The sequence below is a fragment of the Oncorhynchus clarkii genome, chromosome 9 (assembly GCF_045791955.1).
Source record: "Oncorhynchus clarkii lewisi isolate Uvic-CL-2024 chromosome 9, UVic_Ocla_1.0, whole genome shotgun sequence".
Taxonomy (NCBI): Eukaryota; Metazoa; Chordata; class Actinopteri; order Salmoniformes; family Salmonidae; genus Oncorhynchus; species Oncorhynchus clarkii.
In genome coordinates, this window is record NC_092155.1 from 2,151,226 (window position 1) to 2,175,877 (window position 24,652).

Consider the following 24,652-nt stretch of genomic DNA (forward strand, 5'->3'; position numbering starts at 1 on the left):
CATCAAGACAGGATGAAACTCACACTGCTCTGCTGGCAGCTCTGTAAGTACTCTCCCTCCCTGTGTGTGTGTGTGTGTGTGTGTGTGTGTGTGTGTGTGTGTGTGTGTGTGTGTGTGTGTGTGTGTGTGTGTGTGTGTGTGTGTGTGTGTGTGTGTGTGTGTGTGTGTGTGTGTGTGTGTGTGTGTGTGTGTGTGTGTGTGTGTGTGTGTGTGTTGTGTGTGTGTTGTGTGTGTGTGTGTGTGTGTGTGCGTATGTGTTGTGTGTGTGTTTCGGCAGGTGAGATGGAACATCTTACGATTATCTATTATTATCTATTATCTATTATCTCAGTTTAAAATCTATATAGTTGAATATCTATATAGTTTAATATCTATATAGTTTAATATCTGTATAGTTTAATATCTCCATGGTTTAATATCTGTATATTTTAATATCTATATTGTTTAATATATATATAGTTTAATATCTGTATAGTTTAATATCTATATAGTTTAATATCTATATAGTTTAATATATATATGGTTTAATATCTATATAGTTTAATATCTATATGGTTTAATATCTATATGGTTTAATATCTATATAGTTTAATATCTATATAGTTTAATATCTGTATAGTTTAATATCTATATAGTTTAATATCTATATAGTTTAATATCTATATAGTTTAATATCTATATAGTTTAATATCTATATATAGTTTAATATCTATATAGTTTAATATCTATATAGTTTATAGTCTTGTCTCAGCCAGGTCGGGGTCCATAGTGGGGTCATATTAGTTTGTAGCTGAGAGTCTCCTCTTTCCATAGTGGGGTCATATTAGTTTGTAACTGAGTCTCCTCTTTCCATAGTGGGGTCATATTAGTTTGTAACTGAGTCTCCTCTTTCCATATTGGGGTCATATTAGTTTGTAACTGAGTCTCCCCTTTCCATAGTGGGGTCATATTAGTTTGTAACTGAGTCTCCTCTTTCCATAGTGGGGTCATATTAGTTTGTAGCTGAGTCTCCTCTTTCCATAGTGGGGTCATATTAGTTTGTATCTGAGAGTCTCCTCTTTCCATAGGGGGTCATATTAGTTTGTAGCTGAGAGTCTCCCCTTTCCATAGTTGGGATAGTTGGGTCATATTAGTCTGTAACTGAGTCCCCTTTCCACGAGACTTGTGGGAGTTGTAGAGTGCCATTCCACACAGATGTGGAAGTCCAACATAGTCTGATGCTGTGGATTGCAACACAGACGATGCAAAAACACAGATCTCTTAAATTGACGGATTTTGATGGGAATTTTTGCAGTATGTTAATAAGATTCACACAAGAATGTGTTAATAGACTATTAAGTAAATTAATATCTGTGGTGCAGCTCAGTGTTTCCATCATGTACCATAGTGATAATTCTCTCTGTGTGTTTCAGTGTTTCCATCATGTACCATAGTGATAGTTCTCTCTGTGTTTTAGTGTTTACATCATGTACCATAGTGATAGTTCTCTCTGTGTGTTTCAGTGTTTACATCATGTGCCATAGTGATAGTTCTCTCTGTGTGTTTCAGTGTTTACATCATGTGCCATAGTGATAGTTCTCTCTGTGTGTTTCAGTGTTTCCATCATGTACCATAGTGATAGTTCTCTCTGTGTGTTTCAGTGTTTACATCATGTACCATAGTGATAGTTCTCTCTGTGTGTTTCAGTGTTTACATCATGTACCATAGTGATAGTTCTCTCTGTGTGTTTCAGTGTTTACATTATGTACCATAGTGATAGTTCTCTCTGTGTGTTTCAGTGCTGTTGAGTTCACTGGTATACTGTAGCCTCGGACAAGGTGGAGGTGAGTACATTTATCTATATTCATCACCTGATCTACAATAGTAACATTTATCTATACTCATCACCTGTTCTATAATAGTAACATTTCTCTATATTTCTCTCTCTCAGCCAATCATCAGTTATTTGTGTAAGTACTGTGCTTGTTGAGTGCCCTTCCCTATAAGACTGTTGTCAATTTTCTTACTGTACAATAGCATTGTATCTGGTCGACCACTATTTTTTTCCAGAAGTTTACTAAGGTTTGGTAATAGGCTGACTGGTCAGCTATTTGAGCCAGTAAAGGGGGCTTTACTATTCTTAGGTAGCGGAATGACTTTAGCTTCTCTCCAGGCCTGAGGTCAAACGCTCTCTAGTAGGTTTAAATTAAAGAAATGGCAAATAGGAGTGGCAAATTCATCCGCTATTACAGCATCCTCAGTCATTTCCCATCCAAGTTGTCAGAACCCGGTGGCTTGTCATTGTTGATAGACAACAATAATTTCACACTGACTTTACGGAATTCAAAAGCACAATTCTTGTTCTTTCATAATTTGGTCAGATAATTGGATGTGTTGTGCCAGCATTTGTTGCTGGCATGTTATAACTAAGTTTGCTTATCTTGCCAATTAAAATTTCTCAGGGCTAGGCCCCTTTTTTCTCAATTTCGCCTGCATGACGTGCCCAAAGTAATCTGCCTGGTACTCAGGCCCTGAAGCCAGGGTATGCACATAATTGGTACCATTGAAAGAAAACACTTTGAAGTTGAAGTTTGTAGAAATGTTAAAATAATGTATGCGACTATAACACAATAGATATGGTTGGAGAAAATCCAAAGAAAAACCAACCAGAATAAAAATTATTTGAGAGACCATCCTAATTTTAAAGATTAGCTCCCTGGATGCAATTCCTATGGCTTCCACAGGGTGTCAGAAGTCTATGTTCAAGGTTTTAGGCTTGTAACTTCAAAAACTAAGAAGAAATCTAAGTTTTAGCACAGGGACTCAGTCTTGGAAATTCGTACTATGAAGACAGAACGCACCTGCTAAAATCGGTTTCCTATTGAACATACTTCTTTCCATAAGATAGTTTGATTACATTTTAGGGTATCTGAGGAGTGTATAGAAATGTATTTTGACTTGTTGAAACAAAGTTTAGGGGTTTTCGGATTCATTTCTCTGCATGTTGATCAGTGGATTACTCAAATCGATTGCGCCAACTAAACAGACTTTTTGGGATATAAAGAAGGATTTTATCTAACAAAACGACACTACATGTTATAGCTGGGACCCGTTAGATGACAAGTCAGAGGAAGATTTTCAAAAAGTAAGTGAATATTTAATCGCTATTTGTGAATTTATGAAACCTGTGTTAATGGAAAAACATTTTGACGTGGGGCGCCGTCCTCAAACAATCGCATGGCATGCTTTTGCTGTAATAGCTACTGTAAATCAGAGATAGATGAAGAAGAATCTTTCAACTGATACAAGACACGTATATGTACCTAAATGTTTAAAATCCATCAATTTTACGATTATTTACTTCAATTGCTCCAGTTTCACCGGAAGTTGTCCCACTAGCCCTAAGAAGCTCTGATTGAACCATGTTGTAGAGTGTTGATAACTGTAGCTCTGATTGAACCATGTTGATAACTGTATCTCTGATTGAACCATGTTGTAAAGTGTTGATAACTGTATCTCTGATTGAACCATGTTTAAAGTGTTGATAACTGTATCTCTGATTGAACAATGTTTAAAGTGTTGATTACTGTATCTCTGATTGAACCATGTTGTTAAGTGTTGATAACTGTATCTCTGATTGAACCATGTTTAAAGTGTTGATAACTGTATCTCTGATTGAACAATGTTTAAAGTGTTGATTACTGTATCTCTGATTGAACCATGTTGTTAAGTGTTGATAACTGTAGCTCTGATTGAACCATGTTGTAAAGTGTTGATAACTGTATCTCTGATTGAACCATGTTGTAATGTGTTGATAACTGTAGCTCTGATTGAACCATGTTGTAAAGTGTTGATAACTGTATCTCTGATTGAACCATGTTGTAATGTGTTGATAACTGTATCTCTGATTGAACCATGTTATAAAGTGTTGATAACTGTATTTCTGATTGAACCATGTTGTAATGTGTTGATAACTGTAGCTCTGATTGAACCATGTTTAGTGTTGATAACTGTAGCTCTGATTGAACCATGTTGATAACTGTATCTCTGATTGAACCATGTTGTAAAGTGTTGATAACTGTAGGTCTGATTGAACCATGTTGTGAAGTGTTGATAACTGTATCTCTGATTGAACCATGTTTAAAGTGTTGATAACTGTATCTCTGATTGAACCATGTTTAAAGTGTTGATAACTCTATCTCTGATTAAACCATGTTGTAGAGTGTTGATAACTGTATCTCTGATTGAACCATGTTGATAACTGTAGGTCTGATTGAACCATGTTTAAAGTGTTGATAACTGTATCTCTGATTGAACCATGTTTAAAGTGTTGATAACTCTATCTCTGATTAAACCATGTTGTAGAGTGTTGATAACTCTATCTCTGATTGAACCATGTTTAAAGTGTTGATAACTGTATCTCTGATTGAACCATGATTAAAGAGTTGATAAATGTATCTCTGATTGAACCATGTTTAAAGTGTTGATAACTGTATCTCTGATTGAACCATGTTTAAAGTGTTGATAACTGTATCTCTGATTGAACCATGTTGTAAAGTGTTGATAACTGTATCTCTGATTTAACCACGTTGTAAAGTGTTGATAACTGTATCTCTGATTGAACCATGATTAAAGTGTTGATAACTGTATCTCTGATTGAACCATGTTTAAAGTGTTGATAACTGTATCTCTGATTGAACCATGTTGTAAAGTGTTGATAACTGTCTCTCTGATTGAACCATGATTAAAGTGTTGATAACTGTATCTCTGATTGAACCATGTTGTAGAGTGTTGATAACTGTATCTCTGATTGAACCATGTTTAAAGTGTTGATAACTGTATCTCTGATTGAACCATGATTAAAGAGTTGATAAATGTAGCTGAAAAAAGTGAAGTAGTTGGCAATATCAGTTGGTTTTGTGATGAATGATTCAATGAATGATAGAGCTGAGTTTGCCTTTTTCCCAAAAATGTATTTAAGGTGCTCCAAAGCTTTTTAGTATAATTCTTTTATAATTTATTTTTGTTTATATTAGTCACATGATTTCTTAATTTGCAGTATGTTTGCCAATCAGTTGGGCTGCCAGATTTATTTGTCATACCTTTTGTCTCATCCCTCTCAACCATATCATTTTTCAATTCCTCATCAATCCAAGGGCATTTAACAGTTTTTACAGTCATTTTCTTAATGGGTGCAAGCTTATTAGTAGCTGGAATAAGCAATTTCATAAATGCGCCAAGTGCAGCGTCTGGTTGATCCTCATTGCACACCACAGACCAGCAAATATTCTTTACATCGTCAACATATGAATCATTACATAACCTCTTGTATGACCTCTTATACACTATATTAGGCCCAGCCTTTGGAACTTTGCTTTTCCTATATATGACCACTATATTGTGATGAATACATCCTGTGGATCTGGATACTGCTTTAATAAAGCACATTTCTGCAGCAATAGATGTTGATGATTTAATTCCCGTGCAGTTTTCCCTGGAAGGTTGGATGTACCAGGTTGCAGGCGCTGGTTAAAGTTTGAAGTTTTTTCTTGAGTGGGCAGCTTGATGAGAGCCAGTCAATATTTAAATCACCCAGAAAATGAACTTGCCTAGAGTGGTGGGTGCAGAGTCAATTGCAGCGAGCAGAGGATACTGGGGAAGCCGACTTAATTTGGAATCCCAAACGCCCCAAAACAATTGCCGATAAATATACAAAAAAATTGTCCGACCCAACACAGGACACAAACGGACAGGAACACAAACACGTACACTCTGACTAACAGAAAACAATCCCGCACAAAAATAGGCGGGCCTAACAGGCTTAAATAGACATGAATCAATAAACAAAATAACCAATAAGACCAAACAAACAGAAAAGGAAAAATGGGTGACCGGCGACGACAACCGCCGAGCGCCGCCCGAACAGGCTGGGGAGCCACCTTCGGTGGGAGTCGTGACAATACTTCTCTGTTGATGTGAAAAACATTTCAAGCATTTCCCACATGTTATCGATACTGACTGTTAACGCTTGATGGTCTATAGCAGCTTCCCACCAGAATGGGCTTTAGGTGAGAAAGATGAACCTGTAGCCATATTACTTCAACAGTATTTAACATTAGATCTTCTCTAAACTTTACAGGAATGTGGTTCTGAATATGAACAACAAAACCGTCCCCGTTGGCATTTCTGTCTTTTCTGTAGATGTTATAACGATGTATTGCTACCACTATATCATCAAATGTATTATCTAAGTCAATCCATTATTTTCTGGGTTGCTTAATTGTTTTTACTGCTTTACTGGGAAGCTTATCAGAATTAGACTTACTCATGTTGTTTATATTGGAGCTGCAAAAAAGTGGTCTTCCTACTGGGGCTCAGTGTATCTCTGGTTCATTGGCTCATGATTAATGCATACCATTTTATTTTTTATTTTTTATTTTACAGTTATTTTACCAGGTAAGTTGACTGTGAATACATTCTCATTTTATAGCAACGACCCGGGGAATAGTTACAGTGGAGAGGAGCCAACTGTAAGCTGTAGGATCAACATTCAGGGATATTAAGGGGACATCATTTACGTTACTTACAATGTGTCTGCCAACGCTCCTAGGATAATGTACATTTGATGCAGCATTATGACATTGTCACACTGGTAGGGATTAACTGAGCTGGTCTTGGGTCATTGATCAGTCATTGTTTCATCTTATCTATGAACATAGACAGGGCTTTAACTCCTCTAGCTCTACAAAGATATAGGGTGCAGTCCAGGTAGCAGGCTGTCTGCCACTAGCACAGTCAGTGTAGTCAGCTCAGCTATCCCCATTGAGACCGTGTCTGTGCCTCGATCTAGGTTGGGCAAAATTAAACATGGCGGTGTTCGCCTTAGCAATCTCACTGGAATAAAGACCTCCTCCATTCCTGTCATTATTGAAAGAGATTGTGACATCTCACATCTCAAAATAGGGCTACTTAATGTTAGATCCCTCACTTCCAAGGCAGTTACAGTCAATGAACTAATCACTGATCATAATCTTGATGTGATTGGCCTGACTGAAACATGGCTTAAGCCTGATGAATTGACTGTGTTAAATGAGGCCTCACCTCCTGGTTACACTAGTGACCATATCCAGGGCGCATCCTGCCACTGCGGAGGTGTTGCTAACTTTTACAATAGCAAATTGTCACGACTTCCACCGAATTCGGTCCCTCTCCTTGTTCGGGCGGCGGTCGACGTCACTGGCCTTCTAGCCATCGTCGATCCGCTTTTCATTTTCCATTTGTTTTGTCCTTGTCATACACACTGTTGTAGTAAAGTCAACATTCAATGTATTAATATGAGTAATAGACTATACTAGTAACGGATACATTCAACGTATTTATATGAGCTATAGTAGTTAAGGAGACATTCAATGTATTAATTTGAGATATAGACTATAGTAGTTAAGGAGACATTCGGTGTATTCATTTGAGATATAGACTATAGTAGTTAAGGAGACATTCAGTGTATTAATATGAGTTATAGTCTATAGTAGTTAAGGAGACATTCTATGTATTAATATGAGATATAGTCTATAGTAGTAAAGGAGACATTCTATGTATTAATGTGAGATATAGACTATAGTAGTTAAGGAGACATTCTATGTATTAATGTGAGATATAGACTATAGTAGTTAAGGAGACATTCAATGTATTAATATGAGTTGTAGACTATAGTAGTAAAGGAGACATTCTATGTATTAATGTGAGATATAGACTATAGTAGTTAAGGAGACATTCTATGTATTAATGTGAGATATAGACTATAGTAGTTAAGGAGACATTCTATGTATTTATATGAGTTATAGACTATAGTAGTAAAGGAGACATTCTATGTATTAGTAGGAGTTATAGTACTAAAGGAGGCATTCAATGTGTTATTATGAGTTATAGTAGACAAGTCGTTTTTCAATGTATAAATATGATCCATATACTATAATAGTAAAAGAGTAAATCAAAGTATTAATATGATCTATAGTCTATAGTAGTAAAGGAGACATTCAGTGTATTAATATGAGTTATAGACTACAGTAGTAAAGGAGACATTCAGTGTATTAATATGATCTATAGTCTATAGTAGTTAAGGAGACATTCAGTGTATTAATATGAGTTATAGACTACAGTAGTAAAGGAGACATTCAATGTATTAATATGATCTATAGTCTATAGTAGTTGAGGAGACATTCAGTGTATTAATATGAGTTATAGACTACAGTAGTAAAGGAGACATTCAATGTATTAATATGATCTATAGTCTATAGTAGTTGAGGAGACATTCAGTGTATTAATATGAGTTATAGACTACAGTAGTAAAGGAGACATTCAATGTATTAATATGATCTATAGTCTATAGTAGTTGAGGAGACATTCAGTGTATTAATATGAGTTATAGACTATAGTAGTAAAGGAGACATTCAATGTATTAATATGATCTATAGTCTATAGTAGTTGAGGAGACATTCAGTGTATTAATATGAGTTATAGACTATAGTAGTAAAGGAGACATTCTATGTATTAATATGAGTTATAGTCTATAGTAGTACAGGAGACATTCAATGTATTAATATGAGTTATAGTCTATAGTAGTACAGGAGACGTTCAATGTGTCATGTCATTAAATTGAAGACATAGTTTTATCAAAGATTCTCTGTAATTAGTATAACGTGATCAAAGTAATTAATCGTGTAACTGTAATTAACTAGGAAATAGGGGGCACCAAGGAAAGTATTCAGATTACAAAGTTATAATTTCCCAATATAACCTTTCAGATATTTTATATCTGATCAATTAGTCTTCAAATTAATGAATTATTTACTTTACCTCACGTTAGTCTCATTCCAAACATCGTAAATTGTTTGGTTATCTGCATGAACCCAGTCTTCATTTTGAGTCATCCATAGAGCAATTGTCTTAAATAATTTATTTATTACTAACTAAGTATTTCACAGAAATGCATAAACACACAAACAAGGTAAATATGGTTACAATAAATGATAGGGGGATGTGCCCTAGTGGGCTAAACCGGCATGGCGGCTTGTTAGACAAAAGGGGAAGTGGGGGTCGACTAAGAAGTCACTACAGAGTTAATAACTATAACATTTGAAATGCTAATCCTTTGCACATGAACGCTCACTCATTCGGGAACAATTGCATTCAATATATATATTTACTCTCAGTGTGTCGTCTCATTTGCTGTTGATAAGTTTGTTTCTGTTGGAGAGTTTTGTCCTCTCTCTCTCTCTCTGTCTTGGTTAGAGGAGATAGTTCAGAGTGACATTCATTTGTTATAGAATGGATGTTTCGGCGGTTGTCGTTAATAATTACCATCAAAGACTTGTTCTTATTCTGTCGGTATCGATAGTCTAAGATTTTAACCACGTGGAATGGTTAAAAGATTCAACAATGGTCTACAATCTTTGTCCTCCCATGATTGAGAGAAACATGGTCTGGTGATAATTTCTCAAAGTTGGGTTTTATTCGGAATTGCAGAAAAGGGTCGGTCCCAGGACACCTGACCCTAACTGGGCTCAGGGGCGGTCCTCTGATTTAGTACAAATCAAAAGGGAATTGATATTTTCATTCATTAAACAGCCCAAAATCATATTACACAATTTTACAAACAGTATCATACTCACTCATTCATATTATACAACAAGTAGATGTAAACCTCATATCTGAGGCTATTATATAAACAGCGTTATGGTAATGTGGCCACACCGTCTCCCATGATCTTCCACAAGTTGTAACAAACGGATCAGTTCGTAGCTGGATTTTTCACCGATCTTTTATACTTTCTCCGGAACATGAAATTTGTTCGTACCTCAAGTTCTGTGAGGTGGAAGAAATTCCTTAGTGTAATTGAACATTTACTCTGCCTCTCATACTATGTGGCCATGTGGCAGGGTCTTCTCAGGAATTTACAACCTCTCTCTGACCACAGCAGCCTAGTTGAAGGAGGCAAGGGGGAGGCAGGGAGAGGGGGCTGGGCCTTGCTATACCCAAAGAGGGCAACGGCATGACAAATGTATTAATTTGAGTTATAGTCTATCGTAGTAAAGGAGACATTCAATGTATTAATAGGAGTTATAGTCTATAGTAGTAAAGGAGACAATCAATGTATTAATAGGAGTTATAGTCTATAGTAGTAAAGGAGACATTCAATGTATTAATATGAGTTGTTGAGGAAATTTCCTGTATTACCAAATCATGAGAGAGCAAACCACACACAAGTCAGAGTTATCATAAAGTCCATCTTTAATTGTATGAGCTTCACCATAGCCTTGTGACTCGCAGATCAATTCAGTGTCTATAAATGAATTCTCTGAGAGTGCTTAAAAATAGTTCTTAGTATCATTTATAGCCAAGACACAACCATCTCAACTCACATGACGAATAACAGATCTTAGGAACAGTACAAAGGAAGACTTTACTTGAGAGAGGAGTATCCCATAGCCAGACAGCATTAGCTATAAATTATCTTTCAGTTTGGTCTCCTAAACGAAGTTCTTATCTCGTTCTTGGTATCACTTAGGACCAAAACATTACCTCATACAATGGCATATATCAATTGTCAATTCTAGATACTCCCATCTCAAATACACCTCCTCCTGGACAAGCTCACCGAGACAGTGAGCCTCTTAGGTCATATACTAGATCAAGTTAAGGGCAACCTCAGAGGAGACATGTAATAGTTACAGACACATTCCCATAAGAAGACAAGCCTGACCTCTCCCCTCTCTGGGGCTCTTTCCCACATAAGCATACTTATGAAAATTGATAAAAACATCAATCAATGTTACCTAAAGAATTCTGATTCTGCCACAACAGAGTTATAGGCTTTAAAAGTTCTGTTTGAAAAAGCTAACCTTAGCTTTCCTATCTGACTGAGTATATTGGTTCCTGAGTTCCCTGAAAGGTTACATATTGCGGGGCCTATTCGATGCTAATGCAGAACGCCACAGGATGTTTTTGTGCTGGTCAAGGGCATTCAAGTCTGGGGTGAACGAAGGGCTATATCTGTTCCTAGTTCTATATTTTTTGAAAGGGGCTTATTTAAGTAGGAAAGGAAAACACTTTTAACCTCTTGAAGCTAGGGGGCACTATTTTTATTTTATGAAAAATAACATTCCCAAAATAAACAGCCTATTTCTCAGGACCAGATGCTAGAATATGCATAAAATTGACAGCTTGGGATAGAAAACACTATAAAGTTTCCAAAACTGTAAAAATATTGTCTGTGAATATAACAGAACTGATATTGCAGGCGAAAGCCTGAGAAAAATCCAATCAGGAAGTGACTCTTATTTTGAAACCCATGTGTTACTATGCATCCCTATTGACCATTGAAAGGGATATCAACCAGACTCCTTTTTCTACGGCTTCCCTAAGGTGTCTACAGCCTTTAGACGTAGTTTCAGGCCTTTATGTTGAAGAATGAGCGTAAACAACCACATTGCGTAAGTGGTCAGCTGATGGCTCTCAGAATGATTCTTGCGCAAAAGAGAGAGGTAGCCATTTTTCCTCCCGGTCCTACTGAAAAGCCAACTGTCCCGGTTGATATATTATCAAAAAGATATTTGAAAAACACCTTGAGGATTGATTATAAAAAACGTTTGCCATGTTTCTGTCGATATTATGGATATAATTTGTAATTTTTTTCTGCGTTGTCGTGACCGCTATTTCCGGTGGATTCCTGGGCATAACGCATCAAACTAACAGAGGTATTTGGATATAAAAAATATATTTATGGAACAAAAGGAACATTTGCTGTCTAACTGGGAGTCTCGTGAGTGAAAACATCTGAAGATCATCAAAGGTAAACGATTAATTTAATTGCTTTTCTGATTTTCGTGACCAAGCTTCCTGATGCTAAGTGGAAAGAATGCGATGCTAGGCTATCGATAAACGTACACAAAGGCTTGTATTGCTTTCGCCGTAAAGCATAATTTCAAAATCTGAGACGACAGGGTGATTAACAAAAGGCTAAGCTGTGTTTCGCTATATTTCACTTGTGATTTCATGAATAGGAATATTTTCTAGTAATATGTTTTGACCCTTGCGCTCTGCTATACAGCGGTTGCTTATGACAATTCTCCCGGAGCCCGGAGGAATAGTTCTAAGAGGTTAAGTGGTGCTGAAACCTGCATTATAAATTGGGTGGTTCCAGCCCTGAATGCTGATTGGCTGGAAGCCATGGTATGTCGGGTGTGACAAAACATTTATTTTTATGCCGAAAGAGTCCGAATCTCATCTTCTCATGACCTTATCTCTCTCTCTCTCCCTCCTCTCGATCTCCTCCTCGCTCTCTATCCCTCTCTCTTGCTCTCTTTCTCAGATATCTCTCTTCCTGCCTATCTGAGTGTCAGTCCTGACAGATCTCAGTTCTTTAAATATGAGTCTTTCTCTCTGAGCTGTGAGGATCAGGGGAACTCTGCTGGATGGAGAGTGATGAGGAACGCAGAGAGAGGGAATGTTTCAGAGTGTAATATTGACTGGGGAAAACAACAAGGGTCTTCATGCATCGTATTGCTAATACCATCAGACAGTGGAGTGTACTGGTGTGAGTCTGGGTCTGGAGAACACAGCAATGCTGTCAACATCACAGTACATGGTATGTCCACAAACACCATCTACTAACATTATTGTGTTTAGTGGTTCATCTGGTTTCAGATAGCTGATGTTATGTTTATATATGATGTTTATATATTATATACAGCTGGAGCTGTGATCCTGGAGATGCCTGTTTATATATTAATTTTATATATTATATATAGCTGGAGCTGTGATCCTGGAGAGACCTGTTTATATATTATATAAAGCTGGAGCTGTGATCCCTGAGAGACCTGGTTATATATGATGTTTATATATTATATACAGCTGGAGCTGTGATCCTGGAGAGACCTGTTTATATATGATGTTTATATATTATATACAGCTGGAGCTGTGATCCTGGAGAGACCTGTTTATATATTATATACAGCTGGAGCTGTGATCCTGGAGAGACCTGTTTATATATTATATACAGATGGAGCTGTGATCCTGGAGAGCCCTGCCCTTCCTGTGACTGAGAGAGATTCTGTGACTTTGAGCTGCAGATATCAGGGAACTCTCTCTAACCTCACAGCTGATTTCTACAAAAATGGATCCCTCATCAGGACTGAGACTACAGGAGAGATGACCATCCCTGCAGTATCCGAGTCAGATGAAGGACTCTACAAGTGTAACAACTCTGAAGGAGAATCACCAGAGAGCTGGATGACAGTGACAGGTTAGAATATGAGAAACCTTGACATTCAGATCTTCTGGTTCTTCTTTACACTGTTAAGAGGTGCTGAAACCTGCATTATAAACTGGGTGGTTCTTCTTTACACTGTTAAGAGGTGCTGAAACCTGCATTATAAACTGGGTGGTTCTTCTTTACACTGTTAAGAGGTGCTGAAACCTGCATTATAAACTGGGTGGTTCTTCTTTACACTGTTAAGAGGTGCTGAAACCTGAATTATAAACTGGGTGGTTCTTCTTTACACTGTTAAGAGGTGCTGAAACCTGCATTATAAACTGGGTGGTTCTTCTTTACACTGTTAAGAGGTGCTGAAACCTGCATTATAAACTGGGTGGTTCTTCTTTACACTGTCAAGAGGTGCTGAAACCTGCATTATAAACTGGGTGGTTCTTCTTTACACTGTTAAGAGATGCTGAAACCTGCATTATAAACTGGGTGGTTCTTCTTTACACTGTTAAGAGGTGCTGAAACCTGCATTATAAACTGGGTGGTTCTTCTTTACACTGTTAAGAGGTGCTGAAACCTGCATTATAAACTGGGTGGTTCTTCTTTACACTGTTAAGAGGTGCTGAAACCTGCATTATAAACAGGGTGGTTCTTCTTTACACTGTTAAGTGTTGCTAAAACCTATAAACTGGGTGGTTCCAGCCCTCAATGCTGATTGGCTTGGAAGCCGTTGTATCACACGGTACACGGTAAAGCATGTATTTTTACTGGTTGGTAACCAGTTTATAATAAAGCACCTCAGTGGTTTGTGGCGATGCATAAGATCAGTATGTTGGTATATTGGCCATACAGTGCCTTGCGAAAGTATTTGGCCCCCTTGAACTTTGCGACCTTTTGCCACATTTCAGGCTTCAAACATAAAGATATAAAACTGTTTTTTTTTTGTGAAGAATCAACAACAAGTGGGACACAATCATGAAGTGGAACGACATTTATTGGATATTTCAAACTTTTTTAATAAATCATAAACTGAAAAATTGGGCGTGCAGAATTATTCAGCCCCTTCACTTTCAGTGCAGCAAACTCTCTCCAGAAGTTCAGTGAGGATCTCTGAATGATCCAATGTTGACCTAAATGACTAATGATGATAAATACAATCCACCTGTGTGTAATCAAGTCTCCGTATAAATGCACCTGCACTGTGATAGTCTCAGAGGTCCGTTAAAAGCGCAGAGAGCATCATGAAGAACAAGGAACACACCAGGCAGGTCCGAGATACTGTTGTGAAGAAGTTTAAAGCTGGATTTGGATACAAAAAGATTTCCCAAGCTTTAAACATCCCAAGGAGCACTGTGCAAGCGATAATATTGAAATGGAAGGAGTATCAGACCACTGCAAATCTACCAAGACCTGCCGTCCCTCTAAACTTTCAGCTCATACAAGGAGAAGACTGATCAGAGATGCAGCCTGGAATGGTTCAAAAATAAACATATCCAGGTGTTAGAATGGCCAAGTCAAAGTCCAGACCTGAATCCAATCGAGAATCTGTGGAAAGAACTGAAAACTGCTGTTCACAAATGCTCTCCATCCAACCTCACTGAGCTCGAGCTGTTTTGCAAGGAGGAATGGGAAAAAATGTCAGTCTCTCGATGTGAAAAACTGATAGAGACATACCCCAAGCGACTTACAGCTGTAATCGCAGGAAAAGGTGGCGCTACAAAGTATTAACTTAAGGGGGCTGAATAATTTTGCACGCCCAATTTTTCAGTTTTTGATTTGTTAAAAAAGTTTGAAATATCCAATAAATGTCGTTCCACTTCATGATTGTGTCCCACTTGTTGTTGATTCTTCACAAAAAAATACAGTTTTATATCTTTATGTTTGAAGCCTGAAATGTGGCAAAAGGTCACAAAGTTCAATGGGGCCGAATACTTTCGCAAGGCACTGTATACTGTAAAACACCTATTGCTTAAATATGTACTGGCTTGGTAGTAACATGTCTAACACTGTATTTGCTGTAACTAACCATGGAAATATACTGAACATTTACATTAGGAACAGAAGAACTAACCATGGAAATATACTGAACATTTACATTCACAAACAGAATACTAAATCTGTGTTCATGTACAGAACATAGTCGGAAGTTTACATAGACTTAGGTTGGAGTCATTGAAACTCGTTTTTCAACCACTCAACAAATATGTTCTTAACAAACTACAGTTTTGGCAAGTCGGTTAGGACATCTACTTTGTGCATGACACCAGTAATTTTTCCAACAACTGTTTACGGAAATATTGTTTCACTTATAATTCACTATATCACAATTCCAGTGGGTAAGAAGTTTACATACACTAAGTTTACATACACTAAGACTGTGCTTTCTGATAGGCGAATTGCGATCATTTGAGTCAATTGGAGGTGGATGTATGTCACGCCCTGACCTTAGAGAGCTTTATATGTCTCCATTTTGGTTTGGTCAGGGTGTGATTTGGGTGGGCATTCTATGTTCCATTTTCTATGTTTTCTATTTCTTTGTTTTGGCCGGGTATGGTTCTCAATCAGGGACAGCTGACTATCGTTGTCTCTGATTGGGAACCATACTTAGGCAGCCCTTTTTCCCACCCTAATAATAATGATAATTCCAGTGTACTCCCTTCAATCATTAGTTTTAAACTTCCTCAATGGTCATATGTACTGCACCTTGGTCTTCCTCTTTCGACAGCCGTGAAAATGTATTTCAAGGCCTACCTTCAAACTCAGTGGCTCAAAAATTAATTATTTAAGACCTCAGAAAGAAGTTGTAGAACTCCAAAAGTCCAGTTCATCCTTGGGAGCAATTTCCAAACGCCTGAAGGTACCAGGTTCATCTGTACAAACAATAGTGTGCAAGTTTAAACACAATGGGATCACGCAGCCGTCATACAACTCAGGAAGGAGACGCGTTCTGTCTCCTAGAGATGAATGTACTTTGGTGCGAAAAATGAAAATCAATCCCAAAACAACAGCAAAGGACCTTGTGAAGATGCTGGAGGAAACAGGTATAAAAGTATCTATATCCACAGTAAAACGAGTCCTATATCAACATAACCTGAAAGGCCGCTCAGCAAGGAAGAAGCCATTGATCAAAAAAAAACCATAAAAAAGCCAGACTACAGTTTGCAACTGCACATGTGGACAAAAATCGTACCTTTTGGAGAAATGTCCCCTGGTTTGATGAAACATAAATAATGACCATCGTTATGCTTGGAGGGAAAGGGGGAGGCTTGCAAGCTGAAGAACAATATCAGAAGGGACGCACAAGGGGTGGCAGGTTCATGTCGTAGGGGTGCTTTGCTGCAGTAGGGCCTGGTGCACTTCACAAAATGGATATATTGAAGCATCATCTCAACATATCAGTCAGGAAGTTAAAGCTTGGTCGCAAATGGGTCTTCCAAATGGACAATGACCCCAAGCATACTTCCAAAGTTGTGGCAAAATGACTTAAGGACAACAAAGTCTAGGTATTGGAGTGGCCATCACAAAGCCCTGACCTCAATCCTATAGAACATTTATGGGCAGAACTGAAAAAGCGTGTGCGAGCAAGGAGGCCTACAAACTTGCTTCTGTTACACGAGCTCTGTCAGGAGGAAGTGGCCTAGATTCACCCAATTTATCTGGAGTATTTCTCCTTTCTTATCCGGTGTCCAGTTTGAATTTAAGTATACTCTAATTCTCTCTCTTTTTCTCTCTTTCTCTCTTTCTTTCTTTCTCACTTTCTCTTTTTTTATTTCTTTCTCTCTCTCGGAGGACCTGAGCCCTAGGACCATGCCTCAGGACTACCTGGCCTGATGACTCCTTGTTGCGCCCTAGTCCGCCTGGCTGTGCTGCTGCTCCTGTTTCAACTGTTCTGCCTGTGCCTAAGGAACCCTGAACTGTTCATCGGACATGCTACATGTCCCAGACCTGCTGTTTTCATCTCTCTAGAGACAGCAGGAGCGGTAGAGATTTATTTTATTTTATTTTAATTCACCTTTATTTAACCAGGTAGGCTAGTTGAGAACAAGTTCTCATTTACAACTGCGACCTGGCCAAGATAAAGCAAAGCAGTGTGACACAAACAACAACACAGAGTTACATATGGAATAAACAAGCGTACAGTCAATAACACGATAGAAAAAAGAACGTCTATATACAGTGTGTGTAAATGGCGTGAGGAGGTAAGGCAATAAATAGGCCATAATAGCGAAGTAATTACAATATAGCAGATTAACACTGGAGTGATAAATGAGTAGATGATGATATGCAAGTAGAGATACTGGTGTGCAAAAGAGCATAAAAGTAAATAAAAACAATATGGGGATGAGGTAGGTAGATTGGGTGGGCTATTTACAGATGGACTATGTACAGCTGCAGCGATCGATTAGCTGCTCAGACAGCTGATGTTTAAAATTAGTGAGGGAAATATAGGTCTCCAGCTTCAGTGATTTTTGCAATTCGTTCCAGTCACTGGCAGCAGAGAACTGGAAGGAAAGGCGGCCAAAGGAGGTGTTGGCTTTGGGGATAACCAGTGAGAGATACCTGCTGGAGCGCGTGCTACGGGTGGATGTTGTTATCGTGACCAGTGAGGTGAGATAAGGCGGAGCTTTACCTAGCATAGATTTATAGATGGCCTGGAGCCAGTGGGTCTGCCGACAAATATGTAGCGAGGGCCAGCAGACTAGAGCATACAGGTCGCAGTGGTGGGTGGTATAAGGTGCTTTGGTAATAAAACGGATGGCCCTGTGATAGACTGCATCCAGTTTGCTGAGTAGCGTATTGGAAGCTATTTTGTAGCTCGGTAGGATAGGTAGGATAGTCAGTTTTACTCAGGATAGTTTTGCGACGTGAGTGAAGGAGGCTTTGTTGCGAAATAGAAAGACAATTCTAGATTTGATTTTGGATTGGAGATGTTTAATATGAGTCTGGAAGGAGAGTTTACAGTCTAGCCAGACAACTAGGTATTTGTAGTTGTCCACATATTCTAGGTCAGAACCGTCCAGGGTAGTGATGCTAGTCAGGCAGGCGGGTGCCGGCAGTGAACGGTTGAAAAGCATGCATTTGATTTTACTAGCGTTTAAGAGCAGTTGGAGGCCACGGAAGGAGTGTTGTATGGCATTGAAGCTTGTTTGGAGGTTAATTCATTCTTGTGACTCTCAAACCCGGATCTGGGAGCGTAATGATCGCCTGACATGAATTAGCATAACGCAACGGACATAAATCTTCCCAAAAAATATTCCTATTCATCACAAGTGAAATATATTGGAACACAGATTAGCCTTTTGTTAATCACCCTGTCATCTCAGATTTTCAAAATATGCTTTACAGCCAACGCTAGACAAGCATTTGTGTAAGTTTATCGATATCCTAGCATAGCATTATGCCTTGCTAGCAGCAGGCAACCTTGTCACGGAAATCAGAAAAGCAATCAAATTAAATCGTTTACCTTTGATGAACTTCGGATGTTTTCACTCACGAGACTCCCAGGTAGATAGCCAAAGTTCATTTTTTCCCAAAATATAATTTTTATAGGCGAAATAGCTCGGTTTGTTAATGGTGGCGGGACCCCTTTATGTCAGATTATAATGGTGGCGGGACCCCTTTATGTCAGATTATAATGGTGGCGGGACCCCTTTATGTCATAGATTATAATGGAGGCGGGACCTCTTTATGTCATAGATTATAATGGAGGCGGGACCCATTTATGTCATAGATTATAATGGTGGTGGGACCCCTTTATGTCATAGATTATAATGGTGGCGGGACCCCTTCATGTCATAGATTATAATGGTGGCGGGACCCCTTTATGTCATAGATTATAATGGTGGCGGGACCCCTTTATGTCATAGATTATAATGGTGGCGGGACCCCGTTATGTCATAGATTATAATGGTGGCGGGACCCCTTTATGTCATAGATTATAATGGTGGCGGGACCCCTTTATGTCATAGATTATAATGGTGGCGGGACCTCTTTATGTCATAGATTATAATGGAGGCGGGACCCCTTTATGTCATAGATTATAATGGTGGCGGGATCTCTTTATGTCATAGATTATAATGGTGGCGGGACCCCTTTATGTCATAGATTATAATGGTGGCGGGACCCCTTTATGTCATAGATTATAATGGTGGCGGGACCTCTTTATGTCATAGATTATAATGGAGGCGGGACCCATTTATGTCATAGATTATAATGGTGGCGGGACCTCTTTATGTCATAGATTATAATGGAGGCGGGACCCATTTATGTCATAGATTATAATGGTGGCGGGACCCCTTTATGTCATAGATTATAATGGTGGCGGGACCCCTTTATGTCATAGATTATAATGGTGGCGGGACCCCTTTATGTCATAGATTATAATGGTGGCGGCACCCCTTTATGTCATAGATTATAATGGTGGCGGGACCCCTTTATGTCATAGATTATAATGGAGGCGGGACCCATTTATGTCATAGATTATAATGGTGGCGGGACCCCTTTATGTCATATGGAGGCGGGACCCATTTATGTCATAGATTATATGACGAGCTTTCATAAATGTACTTTTGGCATTGGCTAATGTTCTCATGTTCGGTTATCTTAATGTAATCTTTGACATGTTACCCTATTCAGAAATTGCAAATGTACTGGGTGTCACCTTCTCTTCCTCTGGCCAATGTACTTATGTCCTTGCTACTTTAGCATAGCAACTGGACCTATTTATATTACATTAGCTCCCACAGTCACCCCCTTTGAAAAGGGGGAGGACCACGGCAGCTTTTCAAAATTTAGGGAACTTGGGCGATATGAAAGAGAGGTTGAACAGGCTGGTAATAGGGGCTGCAACAATTGCGGTGGATAGTTTTAGAAAGAGAGGGTCCAGACTGTCTAGCCCAGCTGATTTGTACAGGTACAGGTTTTGCAGCTCTTTCAGAACATCTGCTATCTGGATTTGGGTGAAGGAAAAGCTGGGGAGGCTTTGGCAAGTAGCTGCGGGGGGTGGGGGGGGGGGGGGCAGAGCTGTTGGCTGGAGTTGGGGTAGCCAGGAGGAAAGCATGGGCAGCCATAGAGAAATGGTTATTGACATTTCCGATTATGTTGAAATGTTGTAGTTGGGTATGGAAATTTCAGAATTTTTGGTGGCCTTCCTAAGCCAGGATTCAGACACGGCAAGGACATCAGGGTTGGCGGAGTGTGCTAAAGCAGTGAGTAAAGCAAACTTAGGGAGGAGGCTTCTGATGTTGACATGGATGAAACCAAGGCTTTTTCAATTACAGAAGACAACAAATGAGAGTGCCTGGGGACACGCAGGACCTGGCTTAACCTCCACTTTACCCGAGGAACAGAGGAGGAGTAGGATGAGGGTACGGCTAAAGACTATCAAGACTGGTCGTTGAGTGCGTTGGGGACAAAGAATAAAAGGAGCAGATTTCTGGGCATGGTAGAATAGATTCAGTGCATAATGTGCAGACAGGGGTATGGTGGGGTGCGGGTACAGTTGAGGTAAGCCCAGGCCCTGAGTGATGATAAGAGAGGTTGCATCTCTGGATGTGCTGGTTATACTGGGTGAGGTCACCGCATGTGTGGGAGGTGGTACAAAGGAGGAATCTGATGCATGTAGAGTGGGACTAGGGGCTCCACTGTAAACTAATACAATGATAACTATCCTAAACAACAGTATACAAGGCATAAAGCAATCACAGGTGTTGATTGGGAGAGCTGATGCTCTCAACAACAGCTAATCAGCTAAGACAACAACAGGTAAAATGGCGAAGAATGGGCAGGGGGTCGGTTAACTACACACAGGGCCTGAGTTCGAGGCCGACAGATAAACATAATAAACAAAGTGGAGCACTGTGACAAATGAACAGTCCAGCAGGCATCAGCTATGTAGCCAAGTGATCATTGGGTCCAGTGAACAGCAATAGATGGAGCAGGGAAGCCGCGGGGTAGGCGTTGCTACAGTTGCACGCGGGAGACACAGCATTTAAAGTTAGTAATCCGGGGTAGGTAGAAGCGTCTGCTCCGTCGTCTGGCAAAGGCCGGTTGAAGGCACAGCGGATGGAATTACATGGTGGTGGTACGGCGGGGCGCCGTGTCGACGAAGGGGCAGGGCCAGATTTTGAAAGAGGTATTGCTAGCCGGGAGATGCGCCTGGTTCAGGGCTAGCTTCGGGGCTGGGTCACTTGGTGGCTTGATGATCACGTGCTTTTACATTTGCATTTCTTGCTGTTTGGGGTTTTAGGCTGGGTTTCTGTACAGCACTTTGTGACATCAGCTGATGTAAGAAGGGCTATATAAATACATGTGTTTGATTGATTGATTGATTATTGTGGCAAGCTTGTGGAAGGCTACCCAAAACGTTTCACCCAAGTAAAAAAAAATTGTAAAGGCAATGCTATCAAATACTAATTGAGTGTATGTAAACTTCTGTCCCACTGGGAATGTGATGAAAGAAATAAAAGTTGAAATAAATCATTCTCTCTACTATTATTCTGACATTTCATATTCTTAAAATAAAGTGTGATCCTAACTGACCGAAGACAGGGAATTTTTACTAAATGGCAGGAATTGTGAAAAACTGAATTTAAATGTATTTGGCTAAGGTGTATGTAAACTTCCGACTTCAACTGTATGTGTGTGAGTGTGAGTGTGTGTGTGTGTATATTTTCATTTTGTTATTTTATTTCCATGCCCAACATAATTAAATCTCCAACTGCAGTTCCAGCTCCCATTCCATCTCCAGCAGTCCCAGTGTTGTCCATCTCTCTGCCCAGCACCATCTCCAGTGTTGTTTTAAATTGTTTTCTTTCTCCAACTGCAGTTCCAACTCCCATTCCATCTCCAGCAGTCCCAGTGTTGTCCATGTCTCTACCCAGGCTGCTGTGTAGTCTACTGGTGGGGTCTCCCTACCTGCTGGTGACCATCATACTGATGGTGAAAGGCTGCAGGAGCAGGACTCCGGGTGAGAACCTGAGTTTATTCAGGATCGACTCATTCCAACAGAATACCTGCTGAATACCTGCTGTAATTCACAATGACTCAAAATCAGAAAGGACTGACAATACTGAGAGAGTCATGTTGTAAAGTGTTGATAACTGTATCTCTGATTGAACCATGTTGTAAAGTGTTGATAACTGTATCTCTGATTGAACCATGTTGTAAAGTGTTGATAATTGTCTGTTTAGGGGAAACCAGGATACCCAGGAATACCCACCAAGACCAATTAGGTGAGTTTCTACCTTACAACACAACAGCTGCAGGGGCACAATATGGTATTCTGAACACAGTGTGTACTATATTATGTTACCTCTTAGTAGAAGTAGAAAGTAGGATGGTTTAGAGTCAACTACCACAATATGGTATTCTGAACACAGTGTGTACTATATTATGTTACCTCTTAGTAGAAGTAGAAAATAGGAAGGATTCTCTACCATAATATGTAATGGAACTGATATGAATTCATGAATTTAGGAGTAAATAGCCCTGGTATTGATAAAGAGTATATAGCCTGGGTATTGAAAATGAGTAAATAGCCCTGGTATTGATAAGGAGTAAATAGCGCTGGAATTGATATTGGAGAGCTGGACATAAGGGGGAAATAGCCCTGGTATTTGGTACATAGTAAATAGCCCAGGTATTGATAATTTGTAAATTGCCCTGTTATTGATAATTAGTAAACAACCCTCATATTGATAATTAGTAAATAACCCTGGTATTGATAAGGGAGAACTGGACATAAGCAGGAGCCCCATTGGAAGTAATTTGATCGGATTCTAAGTAGCACAGTATTGACTACATGGCCACACTGATGAACTACTTCTGTGTTGAACAGGTGATTGTGTTGAAGAAAAGAGAGGCTGAGATCACCTGATCACCATAACAACCATCAGAATGGAACTCATGGAATTCTAATATAGAACTGTGAGTCACAATGCTGTATGTTGTTACATTGTAGCTCCACCTGCTGGAACAATAGTGGCATTTGATCAAATGTGATCTATTAACTGATACATGTATTATTCTGATTGGAATGTGTTTTAATATCATGTGTGTTGTATTATTCCTTCAGCAGCTGTCCTTTAACATCAGTCATATACTGGTCATATACTGTATAGCATTATGGTTGATACATTGTAAATGCCTTCACTTTTCATGTCTATACAGATCAACTGAGAGGTGTTGTGGTTCAGGCATTATTGTTACAGGTTCAGTATAATGTTATACCGTTACATGTTACAGAGTTGGAAAACATACAGGAGAGGAGAATTCAATTATTACAATTATTTACTTTATTTTCCCATTTTGGTCTCTAGAATAGTGCAGCATAATTTTATTTAATTTAAACATGAAACTAACATAGGCCTTTTGATTTATTGTGGTTGTTTTGTGCAAAATCATTATTTTTCAATTAATCATCGAGGAAAGATATTGCTTTTGTCTTTGTAGCATATAGAAATAAATAAATGATTTTCCTCAATCATGTAGCCTGTTTTTTAATCTGTTCTGAATGACATCACAACCAATTCATTTTTAATTTCATTCACTTCCCTTTAGTATCTTCTAAATCCTCCATTCCAGGTTCCCCCTACAGCCCACAGGGCCTTGAGTATCTTCTAAATACTCCATTCCAGGTTCCCCCTACAGCCCCCAGGGCCTTGAGTTTCTTCTGAATGCTCCATTCCAGGTTCCCCCTACAGCCTCCAGGGCCTTACGATAAGCTGTAGATTGGTTAAAGGGCTGGTCATGTGACCATATCACTGTAAAGTCTACACTTGTTTTATTTGGTGCATGTGACAAATAAAGTTTTTAGAACAAATTCTTATTTACCATTACGGCCAACCAAAAGGCCTCCTGCGGATTAAAAATACAAATAAATTAAATAAAAATATAGGACAAGAAACACATCACGCCAAGAGAGACAACACAACACAACACTACATAAAGAGAGACCTAAGACAACAACATAGCAAGGCAGCATCACATTACAACACAGCATGGTAGCAACACAACATGACAACATCTCTGATAAAAATTAGTGTATTTTCTGCCATACTGCTCACACCAGCTAGACTACAACTGACAGTGAAAGTCACATTTTAATGATCAACGTTCATGGGAAAATTTCACATCGTAAGTTGTTACTAATTTAAATATGCTCTACAGCCTACTTGTTGTCACATTTATTTCACCATTCCTATTTGTGCACATATCTGTTTTTAGGACATTTGACAAAGTTAATGTCCGTATCAGGGCTCCCTATTAGTCACTATTGTTCCAATATGATGTTCCAATATGTCCCGAGAGGCGCAGCGGTCTTAGGCAGTGCTTGAGGCGTCACTACAGACACAGCCTGGAATCAAACCAGGGTATCACAGCCTGCCGTGATTGGGAGTCCCATAGGGC

The 24,652-nt window shown here is 39.1% G+C and overlaps 1 protein-coding gene across 1 annotated transcript; it reads left to right on the forward strand.

Moving 5' to 3' along the window:
- Nucleotides 1-23,726, forward strand: LOC139415764 (low affinity immunoglobulin gamma Fc region receptor II-like). Its single transcript, XM_071163846.1, has 7 exons — nt 1-43; nt 1,779-1,823; nt 12,350-12,625; nt 13,040-13,282; nt 22,071-22,211; nt 22,435-22,476; nt 23,082-23,726. Exons 1-7 carry the CDS (start codon nt 13-15, stop codon nt 23,108-23,110), a joined length of 807 nt encoding a protein of 268 aa, XP_071019947.1. The 5' UTR covers nt 1-12; the 3' UTR covers nt 23,111-23,726.
- Nucleotides 23,727-24,652: the final 926 nt, after the last annotated feature.